This window comes from Pseudophryne corroboree, chromosome 5 (assembly GCF_028390025.1).
Source record: "Pseudophryne corroboree isolate aPseCor3 chromosome 5, aPseCor3.hap2, whole genome shotgun sequence".
In the NCBI taxonomy this organism is placed as follows: domain Eukaryota; kingdom Metazoa; phylum Chordata; class Amphibia; order Anura; family Myobatrachidae; genus Pseudophryne; species Pseudophryne corroboree.
Window position 1 is genome coordinate 458,643,648 of NC_086448.1, and position 27,164 is coordinate 458,670,811.

Sequence of the window (27,164 nt, forward strand, 5' to 3'; positions counted from 1 at the left end):
GTGGCGTGGTTGTTATGGAGACCGCACCTGATCACGAGGCGTCTAGGAGCAGAGCCCGTCCTCGGTGTGTCCTGCCGGCGGTGGTTCACGTGGGTGAACGGATCGCTACAGGTCGTGGCGTTCGGTCTGGAGCTCTGAGGGGGTCACTGCTGCGGCGTGCCGGCTGGCGGGGGAGTCCCGTAGCAGGAGTGCGGCTTGTCGGGGATGTCAGAAGTCACGAGGCGACTAGAAGCAGTGCCCGTCCTCGGTGTGTCCTGCCGGCGGTGGTTCACGAGGGTGAGCGGAGCGCTACAGATCGTGGCGTTCGGTCTGGAGCTCCGAGGGGGTCACTGTAGCGGCTTGCCGGCTGGCGGGGGAGTCCCGTAGCAGGAGTGCGGCTTGTCGGGGCTGTTAGAAGTCAGCGGGATCTTGCGGGAAGGGTCCGTCGAAGTGGTGGAGAGGATACTGGCTCTTGGAGACTGATAAATCAGTCGTTATAGCGATGCCGGGTCGGGAATCTCTGGAGCTCAGCTATGCAGCGTCTTTACAGCATGAGGCCGGAACCGGAAGTCACGCTGCTTAGCATATTTAAATGGTAATATTTCTGTGTATATTTAAGCTTTAAGGCAGATTTCATAAATAATTTGAAAATACCGCATATTGGGGGTGATTCCGAGTTGTTCGCTCGCTAGCTGCTTTTAGCAGCATTGCACACGCTAAGCCGCCGCCCTCTGGGAGTGTATCTTAGCATAGCAGAAGTGCGATCGAAAGATTAGCAGAATTGCGAATAGAAATTTCTTAGCAGTTTCTGAGTAGCTCCAGACTTACTCAGCCATTGCGACCAGCTCAGTCCTTTTCGTTCCTGGTTTGACGTCACAAACACACCCAGCGTTTGCCCAACCACTCCCCTGTTTCTCCAGCCACTTCTGCGTTTTGCAACTAGAACGCCTGCGTTTTTCCGCACACTCCCATAAAACGGCCAGTTTCCGCCCGGAAACACCCACTTCCTGTCAATCACACTACGATCAGCACAGCAATGAAAAAGCTTTGTTATGCCGTGAGTAAAATGCCTAACTTTTGTGTAAAATAACTAAGCACATGGCTCTGCGAACCTTGCGCATGCGCAGTAAGCGACTAATTGCAGTATAGCGAAAATCGGCAATGAGCAATCAACTCGGAATGACCCCCATTGGGCAGTGTGAACAAAGAGAAGGTACATTGAAACAGTTACAGCTGGCGGCAGTGTCTGTGGCCTCTTAGTCATGATGTAATGACTTAACAAGTGTAGGTGTGGTGTCAGCACAGGGCGCAGTGTGTCACCTTGTTACGCCACTGTATATACTGTATGTAGGCATTAGATTATCCTATTTTAAGTGATTATATTATATATTTAAGTTTATGTTTTATGTTTTTATGTATATGTATATTTTTTTTATTGTTGATATGTGTTTATATGTGATTTAAAATATTTTTGATACATACAGATGGAGCTGCGCTCATCTAGTGCGACTCCATCGCAAACGTGCACTCCCAGCGGGTCTAGGAGATCCGGTACCTAGACCCACTCTGGGAGTGCACAGAGACGCTCCCATTGTAGTGAATGGGGCACGTGCGCGTCACGGATACGTGCGTGGCACAGAGGCTGTGATAGGCGCGCCTAGGCACAGATGGAGCCACGATTGCCGTGGCTCCATCTGTAAAGTATCTAACTGAGAAAGGCATCACTGTTGGGTTTATCCAGTAATATTTGTTGATAGATGCTCCACAGAATGCAGTAAGAGGCATTCAGCACCAATGCTGAACTACAGTTCACATCAGTGGGCCTGGCCAATATACATGTTGGGTATGCGTGACCAGCGGTCAGGAGACCGGCGGTCACCATACCGACACTGGGATCCTGGCTTTTGGTTGCTGACGGGGATGGGGTGTGTGTGAATGGAATGAAGCCCCTTGCGGGCTCAATGTGCACGGCCCCTTAGTAACATTTTGAAGGGGACCATGGCCCAATGCTTCTAGAGAGACACCTCTCCGTAGCAGCTGTTAATATTATGCTTTATAGTAGGGCCCTGGTCTATTTTCTAAACCATAGTAGTGCCTTAGTTAATACTATGCCCCATAGTAGTGCCCCAGCTTATTTGATGTATCATAGTAGTGCCTTAGTTCATGTAATGTCACTTTATAGGGCTGCCAGTACCCATTATGCAACAGAGTACCCCCGATTCACAATATGATATACAGTGCCTCCACGTCATATTGTGCCACATTACAGTGCCTCTAGTACATATTATGTAATATTATTTATAATGCACTTCAGTACATTTTATACCACATTACAATGAGCAGGTCCAGGGGCATAACTAGATAGCTTGTAGGTCCTAAGGCAAAAGTTTATAAGGGCCACTATGTACCACCCAATGGTGTAAAATGTATATCACATGTAACTTTGACAGGGAAGATGGGCTTCTCCCTGCTCTGGGCCCCAAAGCAGCTGCACTGCTGGCACCTATGGCAGCTATGTTCTTGATACCATGCATTTCAGCTTTATCTGCATCAATATGACCAACATATTTCATAGGTTGCATTCTATCATATTGGACATTAAAATTATCTATCTATCTATCTATCTATCTATCTATCTATCTATCTATCGGGCCCCATACACTAGAACGATTTTGCTCAATTTCAGCTCAATTCGGTCATTCGGGCTGATATATTGGGGGAAATCGTGTATTTTTGCTGTGTATCCAATCCGATCCGATGCGCGGCCCCGTGAGCGTCGGGTCGACTCCTCCAGTTTGTTGGTGCTGCACTCGTTATTTGTCGTGATCAAGTGGAATTGTATGGACTAGAACAGAAAAAAAGTGTGGTTTTTGTGCTCGCAATATATCGCTTTTGATCTATAGTACGAAGTTTGAGTGGCATTCAGGACACCCCCATCAGCGGCATCAGCAGCATCAGCAGCACAGCACGCGACCACGCAGCAGGAGCCCAGATCCAAACAAATCTGATATTTGTTGTTTAAATCCCAAGTAGGTGTTTCAAATCGATCACACTGACCACCAATATATTCACACTGACCATCAATGTATCACACTGATCACCAATGTTTTCACACTGACCACCAAAGTATTCTAATTATTGTTCACATTTTATTATTTTCATGTGGGAAGTCATTTTAAAACCCCCTACTGGCCATGTGTTTTCCCGGCCACTGTACCGCCATGCTGCACCATGTGTTTCAGGGGCCCCAAAGTAATTTAACCCCCCAAATTGACCATTAGCACAATTGTTGTTTGTGCAATGAGGAAACTTTTTACTGAAAACAAAAACTTTTTATTAAAAACATATATTATTTCAAATTAAGCACCATGTAAACAAAAAACCAATGAACCATATAAACATTTCACAATAACATTTTACCATATACCTTTTTAAAACCATTTGTACCCCACTTTTTTTACATTACAGATATGTCTACCGATTCTGACATTGATTTTATCACCGGCCTTTTGGAGATGTACCGAGGCCACGAATGTTTGTGGAAAGTAAAGTCCAAGGGCTATTCGGATAAAGTCCGCCGGAATGCAGCATTGGATGACTTAGTTGCGTACTGCAAGCCCTTTATGTCCAGTGCTGACAAACAATGGGTGAGGAAAAAGTTACAAAACCTGCGCACGGTGTTCCTTAAGGAACATAAAAAAATCCAGGATTCCGAAAGCTCTGGAGCAGGTTCGGGCCAGGTACACAAAAAAACGCTGTGGTACTACAGCATACTCAAGTTCATCCTGGAACAGGAGCATACCCGGAAGGGTTTCACCTCCCTCCCTCGGACTGCTACACCAGAGACACCAGAGCCGGAAGATGTTGACCCATCTCTGACGGCATCTGTAAGTATATTTTTAAAAATACATATTTAAGTTTAGCAAAGTTCCACTAACAGTCCAACACATGACACTAATTAAATGTGGTCCTCCTGCCAATCAACTGCACCCACCCCATTAAAATAGGCCAGGTACTCGTCCCTGACCTGTTTTGCCCGTAGATTTGCCCTTGAATGGAGTAGAGATGGTTCCACAGAGGGAAATGCTGAAGTGTCCTCTGGGTGTTCTGGGTCTGGGTTTCCTGGCGTTCCTCTGGGCTGTGTCCTATGCTGGGTGGTTTTGATGCGAAAATAGTTATGCAGGACACAGCACACAGTCACCACCCAATTAATCTTCTCCACCTGCAAATTGATAGCCATTAGGAATATACGGAAGCGGCTAGACAGGATCCCAAAAGTATTCTCTACAATTCTTCGTGCGTGGGTTAACATTGTAGATGCGCTTCTCCCTTGTCAGGTGCCTTTGGGGGTACGGCTTCATAATGTTCTCGTGGAGTGCGAATGCCTCATCAGCCACTAAAACAAAATTGTATTTAAACTTTGGTTTTTGTTTCTAACCACTACAGAATACAAGTGTGGAGATTCCTTCCACCCCAGACCTGAGCTTCAGCTTGGAGACAGAGGATTCCCAGCACCAGCTTCCGACCACAGAAACACATGACACCTCAGACACATCAGCAGCACCAGCTCCTCCACCGCCCCCCGGAAGAGAGGTCAAAAGAAAAAAAACACCGGCCAGGAGGGCGAAGATCTGATCTTTGAAGAGATCAAATCCAGACTCAAACCGCCCCCCCCACCCCCACCCCCAACCACTTCTCTAATTTCGGTGTATTTATGGCATCATCGATGACAAAATATCCCCCCGACTAGACGGAGAAGATTGAGAGGCTTTGTCTAGAAATCATGAACAAAGCCAGAAAGTTGGAACTCCATGATGATGTGGTCCTATTTGACCGCCGTCCCCTCTCTCTACCAACCCCCCAAATCCAGCGTATTACGGCCACACAACCACCTCACAATCCACACACCGAAACACATCCTACTCCCCCAGCCATCTGCTCCACAGCCATATACTCGGCTATGCTGGAGGCAGAGAAGGACATGCACCTATTTGAGGATTTGTAAACATTTTAAAATTCCCCATAAATATGCGGCGGTATAGGGTAAATGGTGTTTTGGGCCCAGATGTTTGGGTGTGGATACACGCGTGCTGTTGGTGCATGAGAATGGGGCTGGGACCATTCCTCGTGCACTTAACACCATGTGTGTATTCTCCCTATCAAATCTGGGTCCAAAACACCATTTAGCCCTCCATCGTAGGAGTTTTTGCTTTGCTCCATATTTATTGGGAATTTAATTTTTTATAAAACAGTTATTTATTAGTTTTACTGCTTTCAATATATATATTTATGTTAAAAAAAATGCAATTTCATGCCATGTTGGCAAATAATTGCATACAGTTTGAATCTATGTGTCATGTTGGCAAATCAAAGTAGAGTTTTTGCTAGTGATGAGCGGGTTCGGATCCTCGGAATCCGACCCGCCCGAACTTCACCTTTTTTTTACACGGGTCCGAGCGACTCGGATCCTCCCGCCTTGCTCGGTTAACCCGAGCGCGCCCGAACGTCATCATCCCGCTGTCGGATTCTCGCGAGACTCGGATTCTATATAAGGAGCCGCGCGTCGCCGCCATTTTCACACGTGCATTGAGATTGATAGGGAGAGGACGTGGCTGGCGTCCTCTCCGAGTCCGTTGTATTATATTAGAACTTAGTTAGTTATAATTGTGGGGAGGATTGGGGACGGGGAGCAGCTGTTAGGGAGTACAGTGAAGGGTTTTGAGTTTAATCCGTTGTTTCTCTGCCTGAAAAAAAACGCTCCACCATATCTGTGCTCACTCAGTGTGCTGCACTGCTGCATGATATATCTGTGGCTGTGCTGAGTGCACTGCTCACACTGCCTAATTGTGGGGACTGGGGAGCAGTTATAGCAGGAGTACAGTGCACAGTTTTACTGACAGTGACCACCAGTCCAGTATACGTTTGTCTGCCTGAAAAACACTGTGGTGTTTTTTTTTTTTTCTTCATGCTAGTTTGTTTAGCAGTCTGCTGACACTGCAGTGTCCACCAGGTCCGTTATACAGTATATTATATATATAATTAAGCACTAAGCTGCAGTACGGTAGGCCACGGCCTACCTCTGTGTCGACTCGTCACTCGTCGTCCATAAGTGTAAGTAATACTATCCATCCATCTACATTGTATACCTGTGGTGTTTTTTTTTTCTTTCTTCATACTAGTTTAGCAGTCTGCTGCTGACACTGTCCACCAGGTCCGTTATACAGTATATTATATTTATATATAAGCACTAAGCAGCAGTACGGTAGGCCACGGCTGTACCTACCTCTGTGTCGTCACTCGTCGTCCATAAGTATAAGTAATACTATACTATCCATCCATCTACATTGTATACCTGTGGTGTTTTTTTTTCTTTCTTCATACTAGTTTAGCAGTCTGCTGCTGACACTGTCCACCAGGTCCGTTATACAGTATATTATATTTATATATAAGCACTAAGCAGCAGTACGGTAGGCCACGGCTGTACCTACCTCTGTGTCGTCACTCGTCGTCCATAAGTATAAGTAATACTATACTATCCATCCATCTACATTGTATACCTGTGGTGTTTTTTTTTTCTTTCTTCATACTAGTTTAGCAGTCTGCTGCTGACACTGTCCACCAGGTCCGTTATACAGTATATTATATTTATATATAAGCACTAAGCAGCAGTACGGTAGGCCACGGCTGTACCTACCTCTGTGTCGTCACTCGTCGTCCATAAGTATAAGTAATACTATACTATCCATCCATCTACATTGTATACCTGTGGTGGCTTTTAGTTGTGCGCAAAATATGGAGAACAAAAATGTGGAGGTTAAAAAAATAGGGAAAGATCAAGATCCACTTCCACCTCGTGCTGAAGCTGCTGCCACTAGTCATGGCCGAGACGATGAAATGCCATCAACGTCGTCTGCCAAGGCCGATGCCCAATGTCATAGTACAGAGCATGTAAAATCCAAAACACAAAAGATCAGTAAAAAAATGACCCAAAAATCAAAATTGAAAGCATCTGAGGAGAAGCGTAAACTTGCCAATATGCCATTTACGACACGAAGTGGCAAGGAACGGCTGAGGCCCTGGCCTATGTTCATGGCTAGTGGTTCAGCTTCACATGAGGATGGAAGCACTCATCCTCTCGCTAGAAAAAAGAAAAGACTTGCGGCAAAAGCACAGCAAAGAACTGTGCGTTCTTCAAAATCACAAATCCCAAAGGAGAGTCCAATTGTGTCGGTTGCGATGCCTGACCTTCCCAACACTGGACGGGAAGAGCTTGCGCCTTCCACCATTTGCACGCCCCCTGCAAGTGTTGAAAGGAGCACCCGCAGTCCAGTTCCTGATAGTGAAATTGAAGATGTCAGTGTTGAAGTACACCAGGATGAGGATATGGGTGCTGCTGGCGCTGGGGAGGAAATTGACAAGGAGGATTCTGATGGTGAGGTGGTTTGTTTAAGTCAGGCACCCGGGGAGACACCTGTTGTCCGTGGGAGGAATATGGCCATTGACATGCCTGGTGAAAATACCAAAAAAATCAGCTCTTCAGTGTGGAAGTATTTCAACAGAAATGCGGACAACAGGTGTCAAGCCGTGTGTTGCCTTTGTCAAGCTGTAATAAGTAGGGGTAAGGACATTAACCACCTCGGAACATCCTCCCTTATACGTCACCTGCAGCGCATTCATAATAAGTCAGTGACAAGTTCAAAAACTTTGGGCGACAGCGGAAGCAGTCCACTGACCAGTAAATCCCTTCCTCTTGTAACCAAGCTCGCGCAAACCACACCACCAACTCCCTCAGTGTCAATTTCCTCCTTACCCAGGAAAGCCAATAGTCCTGCAGGCCATGTCACTGGCAAGTCTGACGAGTCCTCTCCTGCCTGGGATTCCTCCGATGCATCCTTGAGTGTAACGCCTACTGCTGCTGGCGCTGCTGTTGTTGCTGCTGGGAGTCGATCGTCATCCCAGAGGGGAAGTCGGAAGACCACTTGTACTACTTCCAGTAAGCAATTGACTGTCCAACAGTCCTTTGCGAGGAAGATGAAATATCACAGCAGTCATCCTGTTGCAAAGCGGATAACTGAGGCCTTGACAACTATGTTGGTGTTAGACGTGCGTCCGGTATCCGCCGTTAGTTCACAGGGAACTAGACAATTTCTTGAGGTAGTGTGCCCCCGTTACTAAATACCATCTAGGTTCCACTTCTCTAGGCAGGCGATACCGAGAATGTACACGGACGTCAGAAAAAGACTCACCAGTGTCCTAAAAAATGCAGTTGTACCCAATGTCCACTTAACCACGGACATGTGGACAAGTGGAGCAGGGCAGACTCAGGACTACATGACTGTGACAGCCCACTGGGTAGATGTATTGCCTCCCGCTGCAAGAACAGCAGCGGCGGCACCAGTAGCAGCATCTCGCAAACGCCAACTCGTTCCTAGGCAGGCTACGCTTTGTATCACCGCTTTCCAGAATAGGCACACAGCTGAAAACCTCTTACGGCAACTGAGGAAGATCATCGCAGAATGGCTTACCCCAATTGGACTCTCCTGGGGATTTGTGACATCGGACAATGCCAGCAATATTGTGAGTGCATTACATCTGGGCAAATTCCAGCACGTCCCATGTTTTGCACATACCTTGAATTTGGTGGTGCAGAATTATTTAAAAAACGACAGGGGCGTGCAAGAGATGCTGTCGGTGGCCAGAAGAATTGCGGGCCACTTTCGGCGTACAGGCACCGCGTACAGAAGACTGGAGCACCACCAAAAACACCTGAACCTGCCCTGCCATCATCTGAAGCAAGAGGTGGTAACGAGGTGGAATTCAACCCTCTATATGCTTCAGAGGATGGAGGAGCAGCAAAAGGCCATTCAAGCCTATACATCTGGCCATGATATAGGCAAAGGAGGTGGAATGCACCTGTCTCAAGCGCAGTGGAGAATGATTTCAACGTTGTGCAAGGTTCTGCAACCTTTTGAACTTGCCACACGTGAAGTCAGTTCAGACACTGCCAGCCTGAGTCAGGTCATTCCCCTCATCAGGCTTTTGCAGAAGAAGCTGGAGGCATCGAAGGAGGAGCTAAAACAGAGCGATTCCGCTAAGCATGTGGGACTTGTGGATGGAGCCCTTCATTCGCTTAACCAGGATTCACGTGTGGTCAATCTGTTGAAATCAGAGCACTACATTTTGGCCACCGTGCTCGATCCTAGATTTAAAACCTACCTTGGATCTCTCTTTACGGCAGACACAAGTCTGCAGAGGTTCAAAGACCTGCTGGTGACAAAATTGTCAAGTCAAGCGGAACACGACCCGTCAACATCTCCTCCTTCACATTCTCCCGCAACTGGGGGTGCGAGGAAAAGGCTACGAATTCCGAGCCCACCCGCTGGCGGTGATGCAGGGCAGTCTGGAGCGACTGCTGATGCTGACATCTGGTCCGGACTGAAGGACCTGCCAACGATTACTGACAAGTCGTCTACTGTCACTGCATATGATTCTCTCACCATTGAAAGAATGGTGGAGGATTATATGAGTGACCGCATCCAAGTAGGCACGTCAGACAGTCCGTACGTATACTGGCAGGAAAAAGAGGCAATTTGGAGGCCCTTGCACAAACTGGCTTTATTCTACCTAAGTTGCCCTCCCTCCAGTGTGTACTCCGAAAGAGTGTTTAGTGCCGCCGCTCACCTTGTCAGCAATCGGCGTACGAGGTTACTTCCAGAAAATGTGGAGAAGATGATGTTCATTAAAATGAATTATAATCAATTCCTCCATGGAGACATTCACCAGCAGCAATTGCCTCCAGAAAGTACACGAGGACCTGAGATGGTGGATTCCAGTGGGGACGAATTAATAATCTGTGAGGAGGGGGATGTACACAGTGAAAGGGGTGATGAATCGGACGATGATGATGAGGTGGACATCTTGCCTCCGTAGAGCCAGTTTGTGCAAGGAGAGATTGATTGCTTCTTTTTTGGTAAGGGCCCAAACCAACCAGTCATTTCAGTCACAGTCGTGTGGCAGACCCTGTCGCTGAAATGATGGGTTCGTTAAAGTGTGCATGTCCTGTTTTTACAACATAAGGGTGGGTGGGAGGGCCCAAGGACAATTCCATCTTGCACCTCTTTTTTCTTTCATTTTTCTTTGCGTCATGTGCTGTTTGTGGAGTATTTTTTTGAAGGGCCATCCTGCGTGACACTGCAGTGCCACTCCTAGATGGGCCAGGTGTTTGTGTCGGCCACTAGGGTCGCTTAGCTTAGTCACACAGCTACCTCATTGCGCCTCTTTTTTTCTTTGCGTCATGTGCTGTTTGGGGAGTGTTTTTTTGAAGGGCCATCCTGCATGACACTGCAGTGCCACTCCTAGATGGGCCAGGTGTTTGTGTCGGCCACTAGGGTCGCTTAGCTTAGCCATCCAGCAAACTCGGTGCAAATTTTAGGACTAAAAATAATATTGTGAGGTGTGAGGTATTCAGAATAGACTGAAAATTAGTGGAAATTATGGTTATTGAGGTTAATATTACTATGGGATCAAAATGACCCCCAAATTCTATGATTTAACCTTTTTTTTAGGGTCTTTTGAAAAAAACACCCGAATCCAAAACACACCCGAATCAGACAAAAAAAATTCGGTGAGGTTTTGCCAAAACGCGTCCGAACCCAAAACACGGCCACGGAACCGAACCCAAAACCAAAACACAAAACCCGAAAAATTTCAGGTGCACATCACTAGTTTTTGCACAGTTTCCAAGAGGGAACAACAAACTTTTTCTATAAACGCTTTAAAAGTAACTAAACAGGTGTGGTGTCTTTTCTTTACCTTTAAATAATGGTTTTACGGGGTCATTCCGAGTTGATCGCTAGCTGCTGTTGTTCGCCACGTAGCGATCAGTGAGAAAAATGGCTAATCTGTGCATGCATATGCACCGCAATGCGCACGCGCGTCGTACGGGTACAAAGTCCTTTGTTGTTTTGCACTGGTTCTAGCGACAATTACAAACGCACAGCCGATCGCAACGAGATTGACAGGAAGAGGGCATTTCTGGGTGTCAACTGAACATTTTCTGGGAGTGTTTGGAAAAACGCAGGCGTGGCCGGGCGTTTGCTGGGCGGGTATCTGACTTCATTACCGTGTCACTCTTCGCAGCAATCATCGCACAGGATAAGTAACTACAGGGCTGGTCTTGTTTTGCACAAAATGTGTTTGCAGGCGCTCTGCTGTCCAGGCGTTCGCACTCCTGCAAAGCGAAAATACACTCCCCCGTGGGCGGTGACTATGCGTTTGCACGGCTGCTAAAAACTGCTAGCGAGCGATCAACTCAGAATGACCCCCTTAATTTGTTAATTTACCTTTGGGCCAGCCCCCCTAGCACCCTAATCCAGCCCATCAGATGTATCTGATGGTACCTGTGAATGCATGCTATAAATCCCATACGATATGTAGGCGCTTGACATATCCTATGTGATGTATAGCATGCTCAAAAAAGTCACATTGTACCAAATCATTTGGTATCGTATGTAAACACTCCTGGGAAGCTCCCAGGAGAGTGCAAAGGAAATCGCCCCGACTTCAGCCTCTAGACATATCGTTCTAGTGTATGGGGCCCTTATCTCAGAGTAATATAAGAGCCATATCTGTCCAGCCTGTGGCCAATATGTATTTGTAATATCCCTTGCTCCTCAGACACTGCTGCCACTAATGTTTCCTGCCCTGTACCAAGCTCCAACAACCATTCTCAGAGGAGTGCATGAAAGTAATTTGTACAGTGATCAATGAGACTGATACCAGTTTGGAACTCGGGTCTATTTACTAAGCTCTGGATGGAGATAAAGTGGGCGGAGATAAAGCACCTCCTAACTGCCATGTCACAAGCTATGTTTGTAAAATAATAGGAGCTGATTGGCTGGTACTTTATCTCCGGCCACTTTATCTCCACCTAAGGCTTAGTTAATAGGCCCCTCAATGAGATGAGAAGAAGCAGCAACTGGTCAAGGTGATAGTCAGCAAAAACTGAGGTCTTGGATTTGATTCCCCCCACGGCCCTAACTGTGTGGAGTCTGTATATTCTCCCCGTGCTTGTGTGGGTTTCTGCTGGGTACTCTGGTTTCTGCCCACAATCCAAAACTATACTGGTAGGTTAATTGAGTCCTGACAAAAATGAACCCGTGTGTGTGTGTGTGTGTGTGTGTGTGTGTGTGTGTGTGTGTATACATGTGCTTAGGGCAAACTAAAAAGGCCAAGTGGTTCTTATTATATGATATATGTTTCTATGTGTGGTTCTTATTATATGATATATGTTTCTATGACCCTGTGGGGTTTCTATGAGCTCTGTTTCCAATTCCTTCCACCAACTCTGTCCTCTTAAGTATGGTTCATGTATACAGAGAATGCTTTCCACACTTAAATATTTTTTGAATACAAGACATTAAGTAATGTTTTCATTTCTTATTTTTTTCCAGGTGCTTTTCTGGTACCTTATTTGTTTTTCATGATTATTGCTGGCATGCCTCTTTTCTACATGGAGCTTGCTCTAGGACAATTTAACCGAGAGGGAGCTGCAGGAGTCTGGAAGATTTGTCCTATATTAAAAGGTAAGCTGTATTTTAAAATACTGGTATGGTGATTCATTCAGCTGATGCAGAATAAAGACTTAGTATAACTATTTATACATCATTTGTGCTAATATTTAAATGTCTGGTTATCTTTATGGCATTTCAGATCTGTATCTTTATCTGAAATGATTCCTCTAATGCAAACTTTTACTTAAAGTATATTTGCAGTTTTGCACCAAATTCAAAATGAGTGATTAGCATGAAAACCAAGGGTGTTTTAAGAAAGGAGGGGACCCACTGGCAGCCTCCATCGTGGCCCCCCTCCTCTCTGGCAGCAGCATACTTGCCTACTCTCCCAAAATGGCCGGGAGGCTCCCGAAAATCGGGTGACCATCCCGGCCCCCCGGAAGAGCAGGCAAGTCTCCCGATTTGATGGGTCCCCCCTGCCCGTCCGCCCACTTTGTGTGTAAAGTGGGCGGTCCGGGCAGACGATGACGCGATTCTTGCTGAATCGCGTCATCATAGCCACGCCCCCTGCATTGTAATGCCGGTGATCGCGGCATTACAGAGCGGGGGCGTGGCTTAAATGAGGCTTCACCGTAACCACGCCCCTATTCTGCCCTTGATCCTCCTCCGGACCACCCCCTCCATTCATCAGAGTGCTCCCCGGCCCACCTGTTGAGCCGACCTGGCTGCTCTCTCCCGCAGAGAGCAGCCAGAACGTCGGTAAGTATGGGCAGCAGTAGACTCTGGCATATTGGCAGTCTACTGCGCATGTGCAGGTCTCCAGGAACATGGCGCCCATGCCTTGTTCTCGGGGACACCTCCAGTGCGCCTCCGCAAATCACTCAGAAATTACCCTTTTCTGAGTGATTTGTGCCCGCACAGCAGGGCCACCGTCACCGGACTCCGGACTCATTAATCTAAGCTTGAATCATCCAGTGATAAGCTAACAAAATAGTCTGTCTCCATATCTTCTATTCTTAAGTAAATACTATTTTGCGCCAGAATGAAGAAACAAAATTCATCCCCCTCCCGGGGCTCCCCTCTTTCTGCGTTGCATGGTCCTCATGCTATTTTCCCCATAATTTATACTGCTGCAGTGCCAACGCGGGACTCCAGAGAGGTAAGTTATTAGACAACCTGCACCCATGATAGATGCACCAATGTCCCTTACATGGGCCCTCATTCCGAGTTGTTCGCTCGGTATTTTTCATCGCATCGCAATGAAAATCCGCTTAGTACGCATGCGCAATGTTCGCACTGCGACTGCGCCAAGTAACTTTGCTATGTAGAAAGTAATTTTACTCACGGCTTTTTCATCGCTCCGGCGATCGTAATGTGATTGACAGGAAATGGGTGTTACTGGGCGGAAACACGGCGTTTCAGGGGCGTGTGGCTGAAAACGCTACCGTTTCCGGAAAAAACGCAGGAGTGGCCGGAGAAACGGTGGGAGTGCCTGGGCGAACGCTGGGTGTGTTTGTGACGTCAACCAGGAACGACAAGCACTGAACTGATCGCACAGGCAGAGTAAGTCTGAAGCTACTCCAAAACTGCTACGAGGTTTGTGATCGCAATATTGCGATTACTTCGGTCGCACTTTTAAGAAGCTAAGATACACTCCCAGTAGGCGGCGGCTTAGCGTGTGTAACTCTGCTACATTCGCATTGCGACCGATCAACTCGGAATGAGGGCCATAGTTTTCCCAGGAGGGAGACAAAAATTGTGTCCAGTATGCTAATAGCTTACTGCTCTCTGTCCATGATGTAGAGTGCTGATGTGGAGCAGGCGAGTAGCATTGTCTACAATTAGCATGCTGGTTGGTCTGTTTAGCATGCTAGGCAGGTAAATAGCAGACTAAGGTCCTGATCCAGAGCTGCACACAATACCGATGCTTAGATAGTTGAGCGTGGTTTAGCTACTGTGCATGCATAAAGATCCCTAAAAACTCCCAGGGTGCATGTATATGCCATTGTACAGGATAATAAGGCATCCCTTAGTGTCAATTGACCAGAAGTGAATGATAGGATCGTTGTCCATTTGAATAAAATGGTTTTCCCCAAAGAACACTGCAAATTGTCTGATGAAATAAACATTTTTATGAATAATTTCCAGTTGCCATTTTCATCTATCTTTACGGTTCTTTCTGCTAGTTTGCTAATCAAACATAGTATAAGAGTGAGGGCAGGAACATGTGATATATTCACTTTGTCTGAACACAGTAGTACATGTAATAAGCATTTTGTATGAATATTATATTGTCAGATAAGGAAAACAGTTAACATTTTTAATGAAAATATATTTTGTCTCTCTTTCTAGGAGTTGGTTTTACAGTCATTCTCATATCATTGTATGTGGGATTTTTTTACAATGTTATCATTGCATGGGCCATACATTACCTGTTCTCCTCATTCACATCAGATCTGCCATGGATTCACTGTAACAATTCATGGAATAGTATTAACTGTTCTGAAATAAGATACAACTATTACAATGACTCCGGATTTTCCTATATCAATGATTCTTACAGAGTCACACCTGCTGCAGAATACTTTGAGTAAGTACTGATAAAATGATTTGTAATGGCCACTTCTGTCTAAAGTTGGGTCAGTTGTAGAATAAAACTGTTTATTTTAAACTGTATCTTATGAAGCACACTGTGTAGTTCAACAAATGGAAACTCAGGGGTAAATTTACTAAGGTGGGAGTTTTTTTTAGAACTGGTGATGTTGCCCATAGCAACCAATCAGATTCTACTTAACATTTGTCTAGCTGCTTCTAAAAGATAATAGATACAATCTGATTGGTTGCTATGGGCAACATCACCAGTTCTAAAAATCTCCCACCTTAGTAAATTTACCCCTCAGTGTGTACTGAATTTAACGTTAAAAAAGCTTTACATGTCCCAAATTCTGACCAGAGAGAAAACTAGGTATTCCTGGCGTTGGCATGCTGACCGCCGGGATCCCGCGCACCGGTAACATAACCGCATCCCATTTCTGCCTAGTGAATGCAGTCACTTAAAAGGGATTTTATGAAGCATTTCAGCATAAAGCTTTATAGATGTTCTACAATGCCATCTGGAATCTTTTGTTCCTCCTTTCCTTAGGTTTTTCCTCATAAACAAAAATATTAATAAAGGAAAAGGAGACAATATCTTGCAAAATATCCATTCGCATTTTTAATCAAATTTAAAATAATAATAGTTACAAAAAAACATATATACATAAACCAATGGTAATTTGAGCCAATTATGCCTCTATTTGGAGAAAAAAAAAAACGAATAAATTCAGAAGTTTTGTCAGGAAATGTAGACGGATCCTGGGTTTCAGTTGCTCACTAAAGGCCCGATTCTAATTTGTACTGTAAGTAATGCAGAAAAAGCAAGTAACTTTTATCCGGATCAAATTATGTTGCATTGCAAAAGGAGCAAATACATTTATATTTTTTTTGTGCGGGGTAAATACTGCCTGTTTTTGCATGCAGCTCACAAATGGTAGACAGCTTTATTTTTACACTGCAATTTAGATTTAAGTTTGGACACACCCCACTCATATCTAATTCTTTCTACACATATTAAATCTGCCCCACCTGCAGTGCAACATGGTTTTGCCCAGGTGCACAGTTTCTTGCTGTTTTTTCCTTCACTTACAATTCAGAATCAGGCCCTAAGATCACACAGACAAAGGTGTAAATATAATAACCAGCAAATAACAGACATTGATGGATTCTCATTGAGTCTGGCCAAAGTTTTAACGTACTGTAGTAATTATTTAAAAGGCAAAATCAAACTGTTTTTGCCTTTTAAATGATTGCTATTTTAAGACATTAGCCAGACTCACTGGGAACCAGTTGATGCGTGCAGTTCACAGGCTATTACATTTACCTCAAAGTACCAAGTCCTGATGTGGTGATTCTTCCAACCTCCAACTAGTATACGTGTTTCAATTGGCTAGAAATGTGTACAGGTGATTGGGGTTGGGGCCTAAATTATAGGGCCCATTTATTAATTAGATTTAATAACAGCAGCATATTTTGTTTAGTTTCACAGTGATACGAATAAATATGCCGCTGGTATTTAACATTACTTACCTCTCCCGCAAGGTGCAGCAACATCCCCCTCTTCAGCAGTGTCCTTTGCTGTGTTGCTGGTGGGCTACCTCTGGAGGGGATGGCCATTTTGGAGGTCTGATAAATCTCACTTTAATAACACACATGGGTGATGACTAAATTAGGAGCGATGCAAGCGAGATAGTGAACTTGCCCTCTACTGCGCTATCTGCAAGTTCTAAAGTACAAAATAGTAGTGGTTTTTCACAAGACTGTAATAAAGTCCCAAACACAAGGAAGGACAGCCACCAACAGTTCAAATGATTCAGGCAGAGTGGTGTATGTAAATCTATACAAGGTGATGGTTGATAGATGTAAGTCGTATAGTTGGAAGGCTCCCTATGGGTACGCACCGTACTCACATGTACACTGTGCGTGAATTGTTCATAAAGGTATCTTTCTCCTCCTTGTGTGTGGTGGGTTCCCTCAATCTTCTATCCCTTTTCAATCGCCACTCATAAAACCGAGAAGAGCAAAAGGGTGTGGAGACCCCAATAGTGTAATACGTTCGATATATAGTTATCAGAATGATGCATGTGAAAATGAGAAATTTACGTTATATCAGGAACGTACCCAACTTACATAAATATAAGTGAGTTATTCCTATAAAGGTATCTTTTCAAAGGTACTAATGATAAAGGGGGTGATGCGTACCCCAAACTCACGTTCTGCATATGTTACACAGGCACATCAAGGTTTCTTTAATGGATTATTTCCTGTTCCCCCTCTTCCGTGCTCTTGCCGAGGCCACAGGATACATAAATCCTCACAAAGGAGAAGAACAGAAGGGTATAGAAACCCCAATGGTGTAATACGTTCAATATGTGGTTATCATAAAGGTGTGTGAGAAATGAAGAGGTGACGTTTGATCTAGAACGTACCAAACTTACATAGATATAAACAGTATAATCCTATAAAGGTATCTTTCAGAGGTATTAGTAGTATAGGGGTGATGCGTACCCCAAACTCACGTTCTGCAGATGTTACACAGGCACATCAAGGTTTCTTTAATGGATCACTTCCTGTTTCCCCTCTTCTGTACTGTCGCCGAGGCCACAGGATACACAGACCCTGACAAAGGAGAAGGTTTCATGATAATGTGTCCATTTATTGTAAATAATTTTAAAATCTGTAAAAAAAAATTCCATATAAAAAATTTCAAACATGAGTCACCATGTATACAATGGAGAAAAGCATCCCAATACTGGGAGGTAGTTGTAAAGAAAAACACAGACCTGGGGTGCGGTAACTCCGGACTCCCACACTCCAAAGGGCTGATCTCCTGGGTATTGGGGTGTCCCTCCTTAATCACCAACGCGTTTCAACTGAAAAGTCTTTGTAACCTTGACAAAGACTTTTCAGTTGAAACGCGTTGGTGGTTAAGGAGGGACACCCCAATACCCAGGAGATCAGCCCTTTGGAGTGTGGGAGTCCGGAGTTACCGCACCCCAGGTCTGTGTTTTTCTTTACAACTACCTCCCAGTATTGGGATGCTTTCCTCCATTGTATACATGGTGACTCATGTTTGAAATTTTTTATATGGAATTTTTTTTTAAAGATTTTAAAATTATTTACAATAAATGGACACATTATCATGAAACCTTCTCCTTTGTGAGGGTCTGTGTATCCTGTGGCCTCGGCGACAGTACAGAAGAGGGGAAACAGGAAGTGATCCATTAAAGAAACCTTGATGTGCCTGTGTAACATCTGCAGAACGTGAGTTTGGGGTACGCATCACCCCCATACTACTAATACCTCTGAAAGATACCTTTATAGGATTACACTGTTTATATCTATGTAAGTTTGGTATGTTCTAGATCAAACGTCACCTCTTCATTTCTCACACACCTTTCTGATAACCACATATTGAACGTATTACACCATTGGGGTTTCTATACCCTTCTGTTCTTCTCCTTTGTGAGGATTTATGTATCCTGTGGCCTCGGCAAGAGCACTGATAAAGCTGAAAATTTATCTTATATAATACCCTTTATGAGGTCTAAGAACACTGTACGCTATCCACGTATGAAGTACCGTAAGGGTACGCACGTTGCGTAACAATCGCTTAGCCGTAGTCGAGACGCTCAAGCGTCACGTTCGCTCACGGCCAAGAGATCACAGGCAGGCACGCTATTGGCTGCTGACTAACGTAATGATTCGCTATAGCGTAGCGGACGCTCGGGACCACGAGGAGATCACCAGCGGCGCTGACGCTCACAATGTTAAACCTTTGTATCTAAACCATAAACAGTGTATTGTGCAGTAAAACCTTAGTGTAATGATAGAGTGTAAATGCAACACAGTATAACCTTATTACCTTTAAAGCTGTTCTAGCGTCACCGACGCTCTGAGAATACTTAACACTATAAGAAATACACAGATACCGTGCTCAGGGTCCAACGCCTAATATATATATTATGAATGATATACTTGCAAAAGAATTAATACAAATACAAATCATACACTACAATATAACATAGACTACCTAACCAGATAACTACACAGGAAATACAATACAATTACTATTTAAGGGAAAATAAGAGAGAAAGAGGAGAAGAGAGAGAGAGAGAGAAATTGGCCCACAATAGCAAGAAGATCAATATAGTTGCGGAGAAAAACTTACGCACAAAGGAAACGATCGCATGCGCCTCTGGACATCCAGCTCCCGATTTTCAGCAATGATAACCGTTGAAGAGTGAGAGCTGGATGTGATCGGCCTGTCTATTTATGCCCCACACACAATGCAATTCAATGGTCCCTACAATCTCATTGTTCATTGGACACAGGAATTCCTCCTCGCATTATAACAAAAGGTCATAGGTTGATTCATACAGGTGGGCCGTGACTATTTCCAACAGCTCAGGTGGGAGGGAAACTGGGTTTCCCGCCGCATGGATAAGTAAGTGCAAATACAGTAAATGTTCATAAACTTCTTATGTCCATAACTATTCGCACGAGCGATTAATCCGCTTCAAACCAACACCGGAATATTGCTAATTAAATACTCTTCCGATGGGTACTAAACACCACTGTATTACTCCTGTCTGACCCTTCGTATCAAACAAAGAGGGATTTCTCTGTTCACGAACATTCTATATTAACCAAACTTTCAGAATCTATCAAAGGGACCATGATCTACAAAATACATTATATAGTGAAAATATGTAACGATTGAGTCGCACGCTACGATCACATAAACTCTACCGTAAATACGCATACCGTGCGCCTGCGGGTGCCCGCGACTGTGAGTATGCGCACGTACGGGAGAGCGTACGCATGCGCAGCACGGACCTGTGTGAGGTGCAAATATGGTAGTGTGCATAGAGATATTTTTCTGACTTTGACAGTCCACCCTTTGGCAGTCAACAATAACTGCCACCTTCTAAAACATTTCAAAAAGAGAAAAATATATGTCAGGGGTTAATACATTTCCATGGTTGGGTAAGGGAGGAGAGAGGAGAAGGTGTGAAGAGGGTATGACCTAGTGAGATAGCAGAAGCATGTGTGTATGAGTCCATGTTTGGGGGGTCATGTATCATCGTGCCGTACGTGTGGTACATCAAGCCTCGAGGTATTGCGAAGTATACATTTGAATTCCTTCTTATCCCGTGGTACGGGTCTGTGGATGGGCTGTCAAACTTTACCGAGCTCTTTTCGGCTTTGGTTGTAACAAAATGGGGGAGCACATTTTAGTTGATGATACATGAATGGGGGTGATATGTGATTGCTGATATCTGTGCCTGTATTCCCTATCGACTATGTGTGTCATTACCTGAGGGTTGTAGAAATGAAGAAAAGACATAATTACGGTAAATGCGGTGGTATTCTATGTCAGGTAAATGTACATTCGTCAATTGAGGTCTTGTTTGGTGTCTGTTGAATGCAGTCTTCTTTGTGCTTTTGCCCATAAGGTGCGAGCAAAAGCTGTCAATGTCCATAGATTTACAAAAGTGTTGGGCTAGCGTAATTTTAAAATTTCTAGGGAAACTGGGGATCCATGGCATAGTTCATCAAAAATCTGTGTATCAGGTTGTCAAAACTTCTTCTTTAATCCATCTGTTGTCTGTATATCGGCTCATCAAACTCCTCGTCCAAGTGGGTCTTTTTACCTTGGAGAAAACGGAAAAACAGGTGAAAGAAACGGACCGTAGAAATCGCATTTTCATCACATTATTGTTTCTACCGTTGGGTCATAAATCAAGTCCATTTGAATTACAGTTTCCTCACTCCTTAAACTCATTACCTTAGTACGACGATTGCACCTCATTAAAGCCTGACCGCATCTAAATATCAAACCAATTGATATGACAACACCTAAGATACATAGGAGAAGCTTCCCAACATCCATTATGACTCCTTGAGCCCAGTCTCCTAAACCAGAGAACCAATTTCGCGGGTTCAACCATGACACCCAACCAGTCAGCTCCTTACCTACAGCAGCAAGAGTGATATTGTGTCTCCTGCGAAATTCCCACTTCAGTTGGAGAATATCGTCCATCTTTTGGTCTATGACCTCGACCGGGTCCTCGGTGCTATTCGTAATATATGTGCAACATTTCACGCCGTATTGTGTTGCCAGTGTGACACAATATCCGCCTGTCACTGCTGTGAGGTAATTAAGAACCATTCTATGCTGTACCAGTTCTGTTTTGTAAGCTTGAAGTTCCCTTCCAGTATACCTAAACACGTCATCATACATTTCAGTGATATTATCTAACAAATTTGCAAGCGCAGATATGTATTTATAATTCAACACTCCTCTAGCGGTGCGAGTGATATCTAACGCGATTAGAAACTGAATCCCGGTGGATTCATGGATCATGTCAGAGGCCGGATGCTCTGTTCTTTCTATCAGGTGCCGTTTAACTACGTGCTCGTAATGGGTGTGAGTATAAGGAGTTTGGGCAACACGGTGTATGTCTTTCATTTTGTCATGTGATACAGTCATTACTTCAGGCAGTACTTTTCCAATATAACACAATCCTTCAGAGTTTGGGGCAAGCCACTTATACGCCTTTCTCCCGCATATGAAATATGCATCATCGGGGAGAACATATGGGACGGAGTAGGACATAACCATATTACACACCTTCCATGTGAAATCTCCTAACCCTAATTCTTCCATCTGCTTAGTACACGTATCAGGTTGTACGATATGTGCACAGTATCCTGGTGATACCTCTCCAACTCTCGTAATCCTATTTCCTAAGGTATACCTATACCGGAAAGATTTTCCTCTACTGGCTATGTGGCGTATAAGCTCTGTATCTGTAGGCATTCTATCTGCTCTATGCGAAAAGGTCATGGTTTGATTACTCCATGACACTTCCCAATTTCCCGGCTTTCGGGGATTGGAGATGTTAAAACATAATAGGGACCTATCCACATGGTATTGGTGGAGCTTCAACTTAGGAGGGCTGGAGATATTAAACCTCCTGTCCACCGGTCTCCCACCCTTTAGCTCAAGTACCTCCCCTACCGTTAAAGGAAATGGTACTAGCCCTGATTTGCTATGACCTTGAGGTACTTGAGAGCATACCCAACAATCTGTTTGATTTAATACACTACCCACTAAGGAGTGATAGTCACTCAATGGATGCCGGTCCATATGGATATTAAAACTGGATTGGCATTTCTTTATGCACCCATCCTCAATGACATTGTTACAGAGCCTACAGATACAGTTCTCTTTTCAGCTAACAATCCTTCACAATGTTTACAAATAACATGACTGCTGGATCGTTTCCGGTACTCGCCTTTGCTTGGTGATTGGGTTGTTATTGGAAATTTACACCTCCGTCTTAGTCATTGGAACCTTTCTGGGTCCTTTCTCGACCTCACTGGTACTCTCACCGAAACAGACTGCTCGGGTCAACATCATGGTCAACAGGAAAAATCCATATCACAGTCTCTTGGGGCAAGTCCATCTTACAGGAGGAGAAAAGAAGAAATTTGTAATGGGGTACAGAAAATCAGTTTGAGGGGGAGAGAAACTTGTTACGATAATTAGTTCTCTCGTCTTGTTGTTCTTCTTGTTCTGCTGTCTTCTCAAAGGTGCTGTCTCTCAGTCTTCCAAACGAACATTCTGGTGATGCAATATTCCCTCCAAACCAGCGATCTTTCTGTAAGGAGCAAAAAATCTTGCATTACCATTTGCCTAACTGAGGTGTGACATACCATCTTTAAAACATGAAAGCATGAGTGAGAAGAGAGAGAGAAAACAACAACAGCAAAAAAACAAAAGAGAGAGAGAACAATTCATATATGTATATATATAACATAACACATCAATAAACAACAGGAAAAAAAAACATTTTTCAAACAAACAGTTTTCAAAACATTTTAAAACATTTTAAAACATTGTCAGATCATCAGGCTGTCATATCTACATGTCTAATGGTTTCCTTGCGCAGTCCCTCCCCCCCAGCACTTCCATATTCCATTGTCTGTACCTGGCCAGAATACATTGGTGCGGATAGGTCATGCTGGGGTTTGGTAGACTTCTGCAAAGACCAAGTATATATGCAATGTTTGAATCCTACCAATAATCGTCAGAGATGGGGATAGAGAGAGAGAAAGAGAAAAAAAAAAACATTTTTCACAAATACATTTACAACGTTTCACCTGGTCATTCCTGTGTCTTCAGGGAATGACCTCCCAATTTATTAACCGTTACCTCAGGCTTACCATCAGTCGTATGATCACCTTTCTTGACTACATATCATGGGTGTGGCTCAAAATTCTTCCTATGTGATCCCTGATTGTAATTTGGTGTGTCATATTTATGCTCATTTTCATGTCTAGGGGGTCTGACTTTATGTGTGCTATTACAGTTGCTGGCATAATGCCCTTCTCTTTTACAAAGATAACAAACCCGGGGCTTCTTCCAAGTGTCAGTGACCTGAGGTTTTGGTTGATTTGATGCCTCCTCAAACGCTCGGATGCTCATCACCATCAACCGCTTTCCCTGTGCTTCCCTGCTTCCTTGGATATCATGGTTATGTTGTTGTCTAGGGGATTGATATGACTTTTGTATTTCTCTTGATCTACAATCTCTCGCAAAGTGTCCCTTTTTATGACAATTGTAACAGACTTCCACATTTAAATTTCTCGCAGGGGTTTGGGGCTTATGCTGGAGTGGTCTTGTGGTTAGGGCCTGTATGCTTGCGGCCATTAATTTATCACTTTGTGACTCTCTGTATCTGGTGATATTTTGATCAATATCAATAGCGGCCTCTCTTAATGCGGCCACCGAGATATTTCTCCAGTTTGGGTTGGTGGTCTGTACCCTTGTACTCAATACCTCCTTTAAACCATTCATTAATACCTTAACCGCTATTTCTCTATGCTGTGCGCATGTTTTGATGTCTGTGATCCCAGTGTTCCTAGCCATTACTTGCAGTGCTCGATTGAAATAACTGGAGATACTTTCCCTTTCGTTTTGTCTTATGGAGAAGATTTCATTCCACTTGACAACGGCAGGGAAATATACTTCCAACTGTTGGTTTATCTGCTTAATACATTCCTGATTGTGTTCCTCCGTTTGAGGTACTTCTGTGTCTAATTGACAATCAGTAATAAATGTCGCAGAGTCAACACCAGAGGGCAAACATGCCCTCAGCACTGTCCGCCAATCTTTGTTGGTGGGTTCTGTTGAGTTTCCTAGTTCTTTAATGAACCTTTGACATGCGACTAGATTTTTCCGTGGATCGGGAAATTCGGACATAATTGATCTCAATTCGGTCCGGGACCAGGGACAGCGCATTGCACTGTCCTGGACGGGAATGGTTCCCTGATCGTCAGTCTTCCCATTGGGGACTGTGATCACCCTGACAGGACTAAACTCAATTACATCACCTTGTTTTGGTCTTACAATATGGGGTACATTTGTTTGTGCGTGATATAAAACATTGTACGTACCTGTGGACACGACCTCACCTGACCCTCCGTTAGGGGGTTTGATTATTGCCTTTACCGATTTGGTCGCGTCCACCTGGATGTCTTGTGTGATGGCTGCTGGAAGTGGTGCCGACATCGTGTTGAGTTCACTTTCTTGCTCGTATTCCTGAGGGAAGTTTGACATGGGGTGCAACTTGCACGGGTTAATAGTTGTACATTTAACAGCATTACAATTATCATTGTTATGTTTATTACACTTATTCTTATCATCTATACTACAGTTGCTAAGTGCGTTTTTATTGTTCAACATTGTGCCTTTCTCCGCAACCATAATCCTCTCCATTGCCACATCTCTCCTCCCAAGATGAGAGTCAGGTATGTCAGTTAGCTCTTTTTGCATTTCACTTTCCTGTTGCCATAACTTTAAACAATCATAATGTTTGATCCGTCTCTTTGCTGGTTCAATAAGACACCTAGCAGGTGTTGCTTTTCTTCAGCGAACCCTTACAAAAACCAAGATGCCCGGGGCAGGCTGGCGGTGAAGTTTACCGAGTACTCCACTCACTTCTCGCCCACGTTGGCCAGTAACACAATCACTGTATCCAGAGCTGTTGTACCCAACCTAGGGCCCCTGTGAACCTTTATTTACTGGGGCGCGTTCCCCAGCAAGTATCGGTTGTTGGATAGTTCCTGAGTGACCAGCGAAATTCCCTTAAAATAAAAAAAATTACACAAATCACGTTAGAATGTACAAATAGCGTTTATGACCTTCGTACACAAATAGTACCGGTCAGGTTTACTAATGCACACAATTACGTGCGGTACAATCGTTCAGCACATAAGCAACTAATCTTATGTACTGAGCGACCAACGGAATCGAAAATTACGGCTGCGAATTCCTTCAGCCAGAGCTTGTATGGCCTATATGGGTGTTGCACCAACCCTTTTAGGTGTTGTGCCTGTGGACTGTATAGCGGACTTCCTTGTCTGCTGTACCTGAACCTGCTGGTCTGCTATGACCTCCTGGTCTGTTACAGTATGACCTCCTGGTCTGCTACACTCTAATGCTCAAATTGTATGTTTTAACCAGGGATGCCTCCCTAGCCACCATGTACGTCACTTACACGTATGTACCTCACGAGAACTCGACTTTTCTTGTGGTTCAACCTCAAAAATTGTAAAAACAAACACTCACTCACCACATATACACTTTTGTTTCTATTTCTATTTCTGCGCAGAAATTTTCTTTAGACCAGATGTGTTACCAATTAGGAGAAGGATCTATTAATTTAAATTTTGAATGTTAAAATAGATTTGCGCGATTTATCGCCTTGCGTTATTTACCGCGTTGCGCTATTTATCGCGTTGAAAAAAAATGAACACTTGTGATTTGAGTTACGTGGGCGTACCCGTACGCTCCGTTGCGTAATATGCGCTGCGTGCGTCGGCCCTTGGGTTGCGTACGCAAGTCTCAGTCCTTTGTTAGAGACACGTGTACGCAAAGCAAAGATCCACCGTAACACAATTTATACGTTTATCAATGTAGATGATCCTTTATCATCTACCGCGCACCACACTGACTTCGCTTTGTCTCTCAGGCACAGCTGTGTTTGTCTATACTTTAACTATATTACCTTTTTACTCTTAAACTATGAAATAGCGGCAAATCTCTCTTAGCACGTTTATCAATTATACAATAGCAAACAGGAGAGTGATATATGCAAATACACGAATGAAAAGAAATGCAGATATGCGTGCGTGTGTACGCAAGACAGAAAAATAAACAGTTTTAAAAGAGACTAGCGTGTTGTTCTTACCTCCGGTTCCCGGATTCCTTCAGCACCCTTTACTAAGAGAAGCAGACGCTTATCCAAACAGCACTACGAGGAATATGATCTCCCGCCCTTTGCTGCTGGATAATGTCTGCTGAAATTACCTAGTGCAGATATGTGAAGGACGGGCGAGCCCGCAATTGATAAAGCTGAAAATTTATCTTATATAATACCCTTTATGAGGTCTAAGAACACTGTACGCTATCTACGTATGAAGTACCGTAAGGGTACGCACGTTGCGTAACAATCGCTTAGCCGTAGTCGAGACGCTCAAGCGTCACGTTCGCTCACGGCCAAGAGATCACAGGCAGGCACGCTATTGGCTGCTGACTAACGTAATGATTCGCTATAGCGTAGCGGACGCTCGGGACCACAAGGAGATCACCAGCGGCGCTGACGCTCACAATGTTAAACCTTTGTATCTAAACCATAAACAGTGTATTGTGCAGTAAAACCTTAGTGTAATGATAGAGTGTAAATGCGACACAGTATAACCTTATTACCTTTAAAGCTGTTCTAGCGTCACCGACGCTCTGAGAATACTTAACACTATAAGAAATACACAGATACCGTGCTCAGGGTCCAACGCCTAATATATATATTATGAATGATATACTTGCAAAAGAATTAATACAAATACAAATCATACACTACAATATAACATAGACTACCTAACCAGATAACTACACAGGAAATACAATACAATTACTATTTAAGGGAAAATAAGAGAGAAAGAGGAGAAGAGAGAGAGAGAGAGAGAGAGAGAGAAATTGGCCCACAATAACAAGAAGATCAATAT

At 44.1% G+C, this 27,164-nt stretch overlaps 1 protein-coding gene and 1 long non-coding RNA gene across 2 annotated transcripts in view; one reads left to right on the plus strand and one right to left on the minus strand.

Moving 5' to 3' along the window:
- Positions 1-27,164, plus strand: part of SLC6A3 (solute carrier family 6 member 3) — a 239,014-nt gene that overhangs the window by 48,533 nt on the left and 163,317 nt on the right. The window contains exons 2-3 of the mRNA XM_063922941.1: positions 12,432-12,563; positions 14,844-15,081. Coding sequence (XP_063779011.1) covers positions 12,432-12,563; positions 14,844-15,081 — 370 coding nt within the window. The remainder of the gene's footprint in view (positions 1-12,431; positions 12,564-14,843; positions 15,082-27,164) is intronic.
- LOC134927867 (uncharacterized) overlaps positions 1-27,164 on the minus strand; it is a 131,016-nt gene that overhangs the window by 26,134 nt on the left and 77,718 nt on the right. The gene's annotated exons all lie outside the window — the stretch shown is intronic.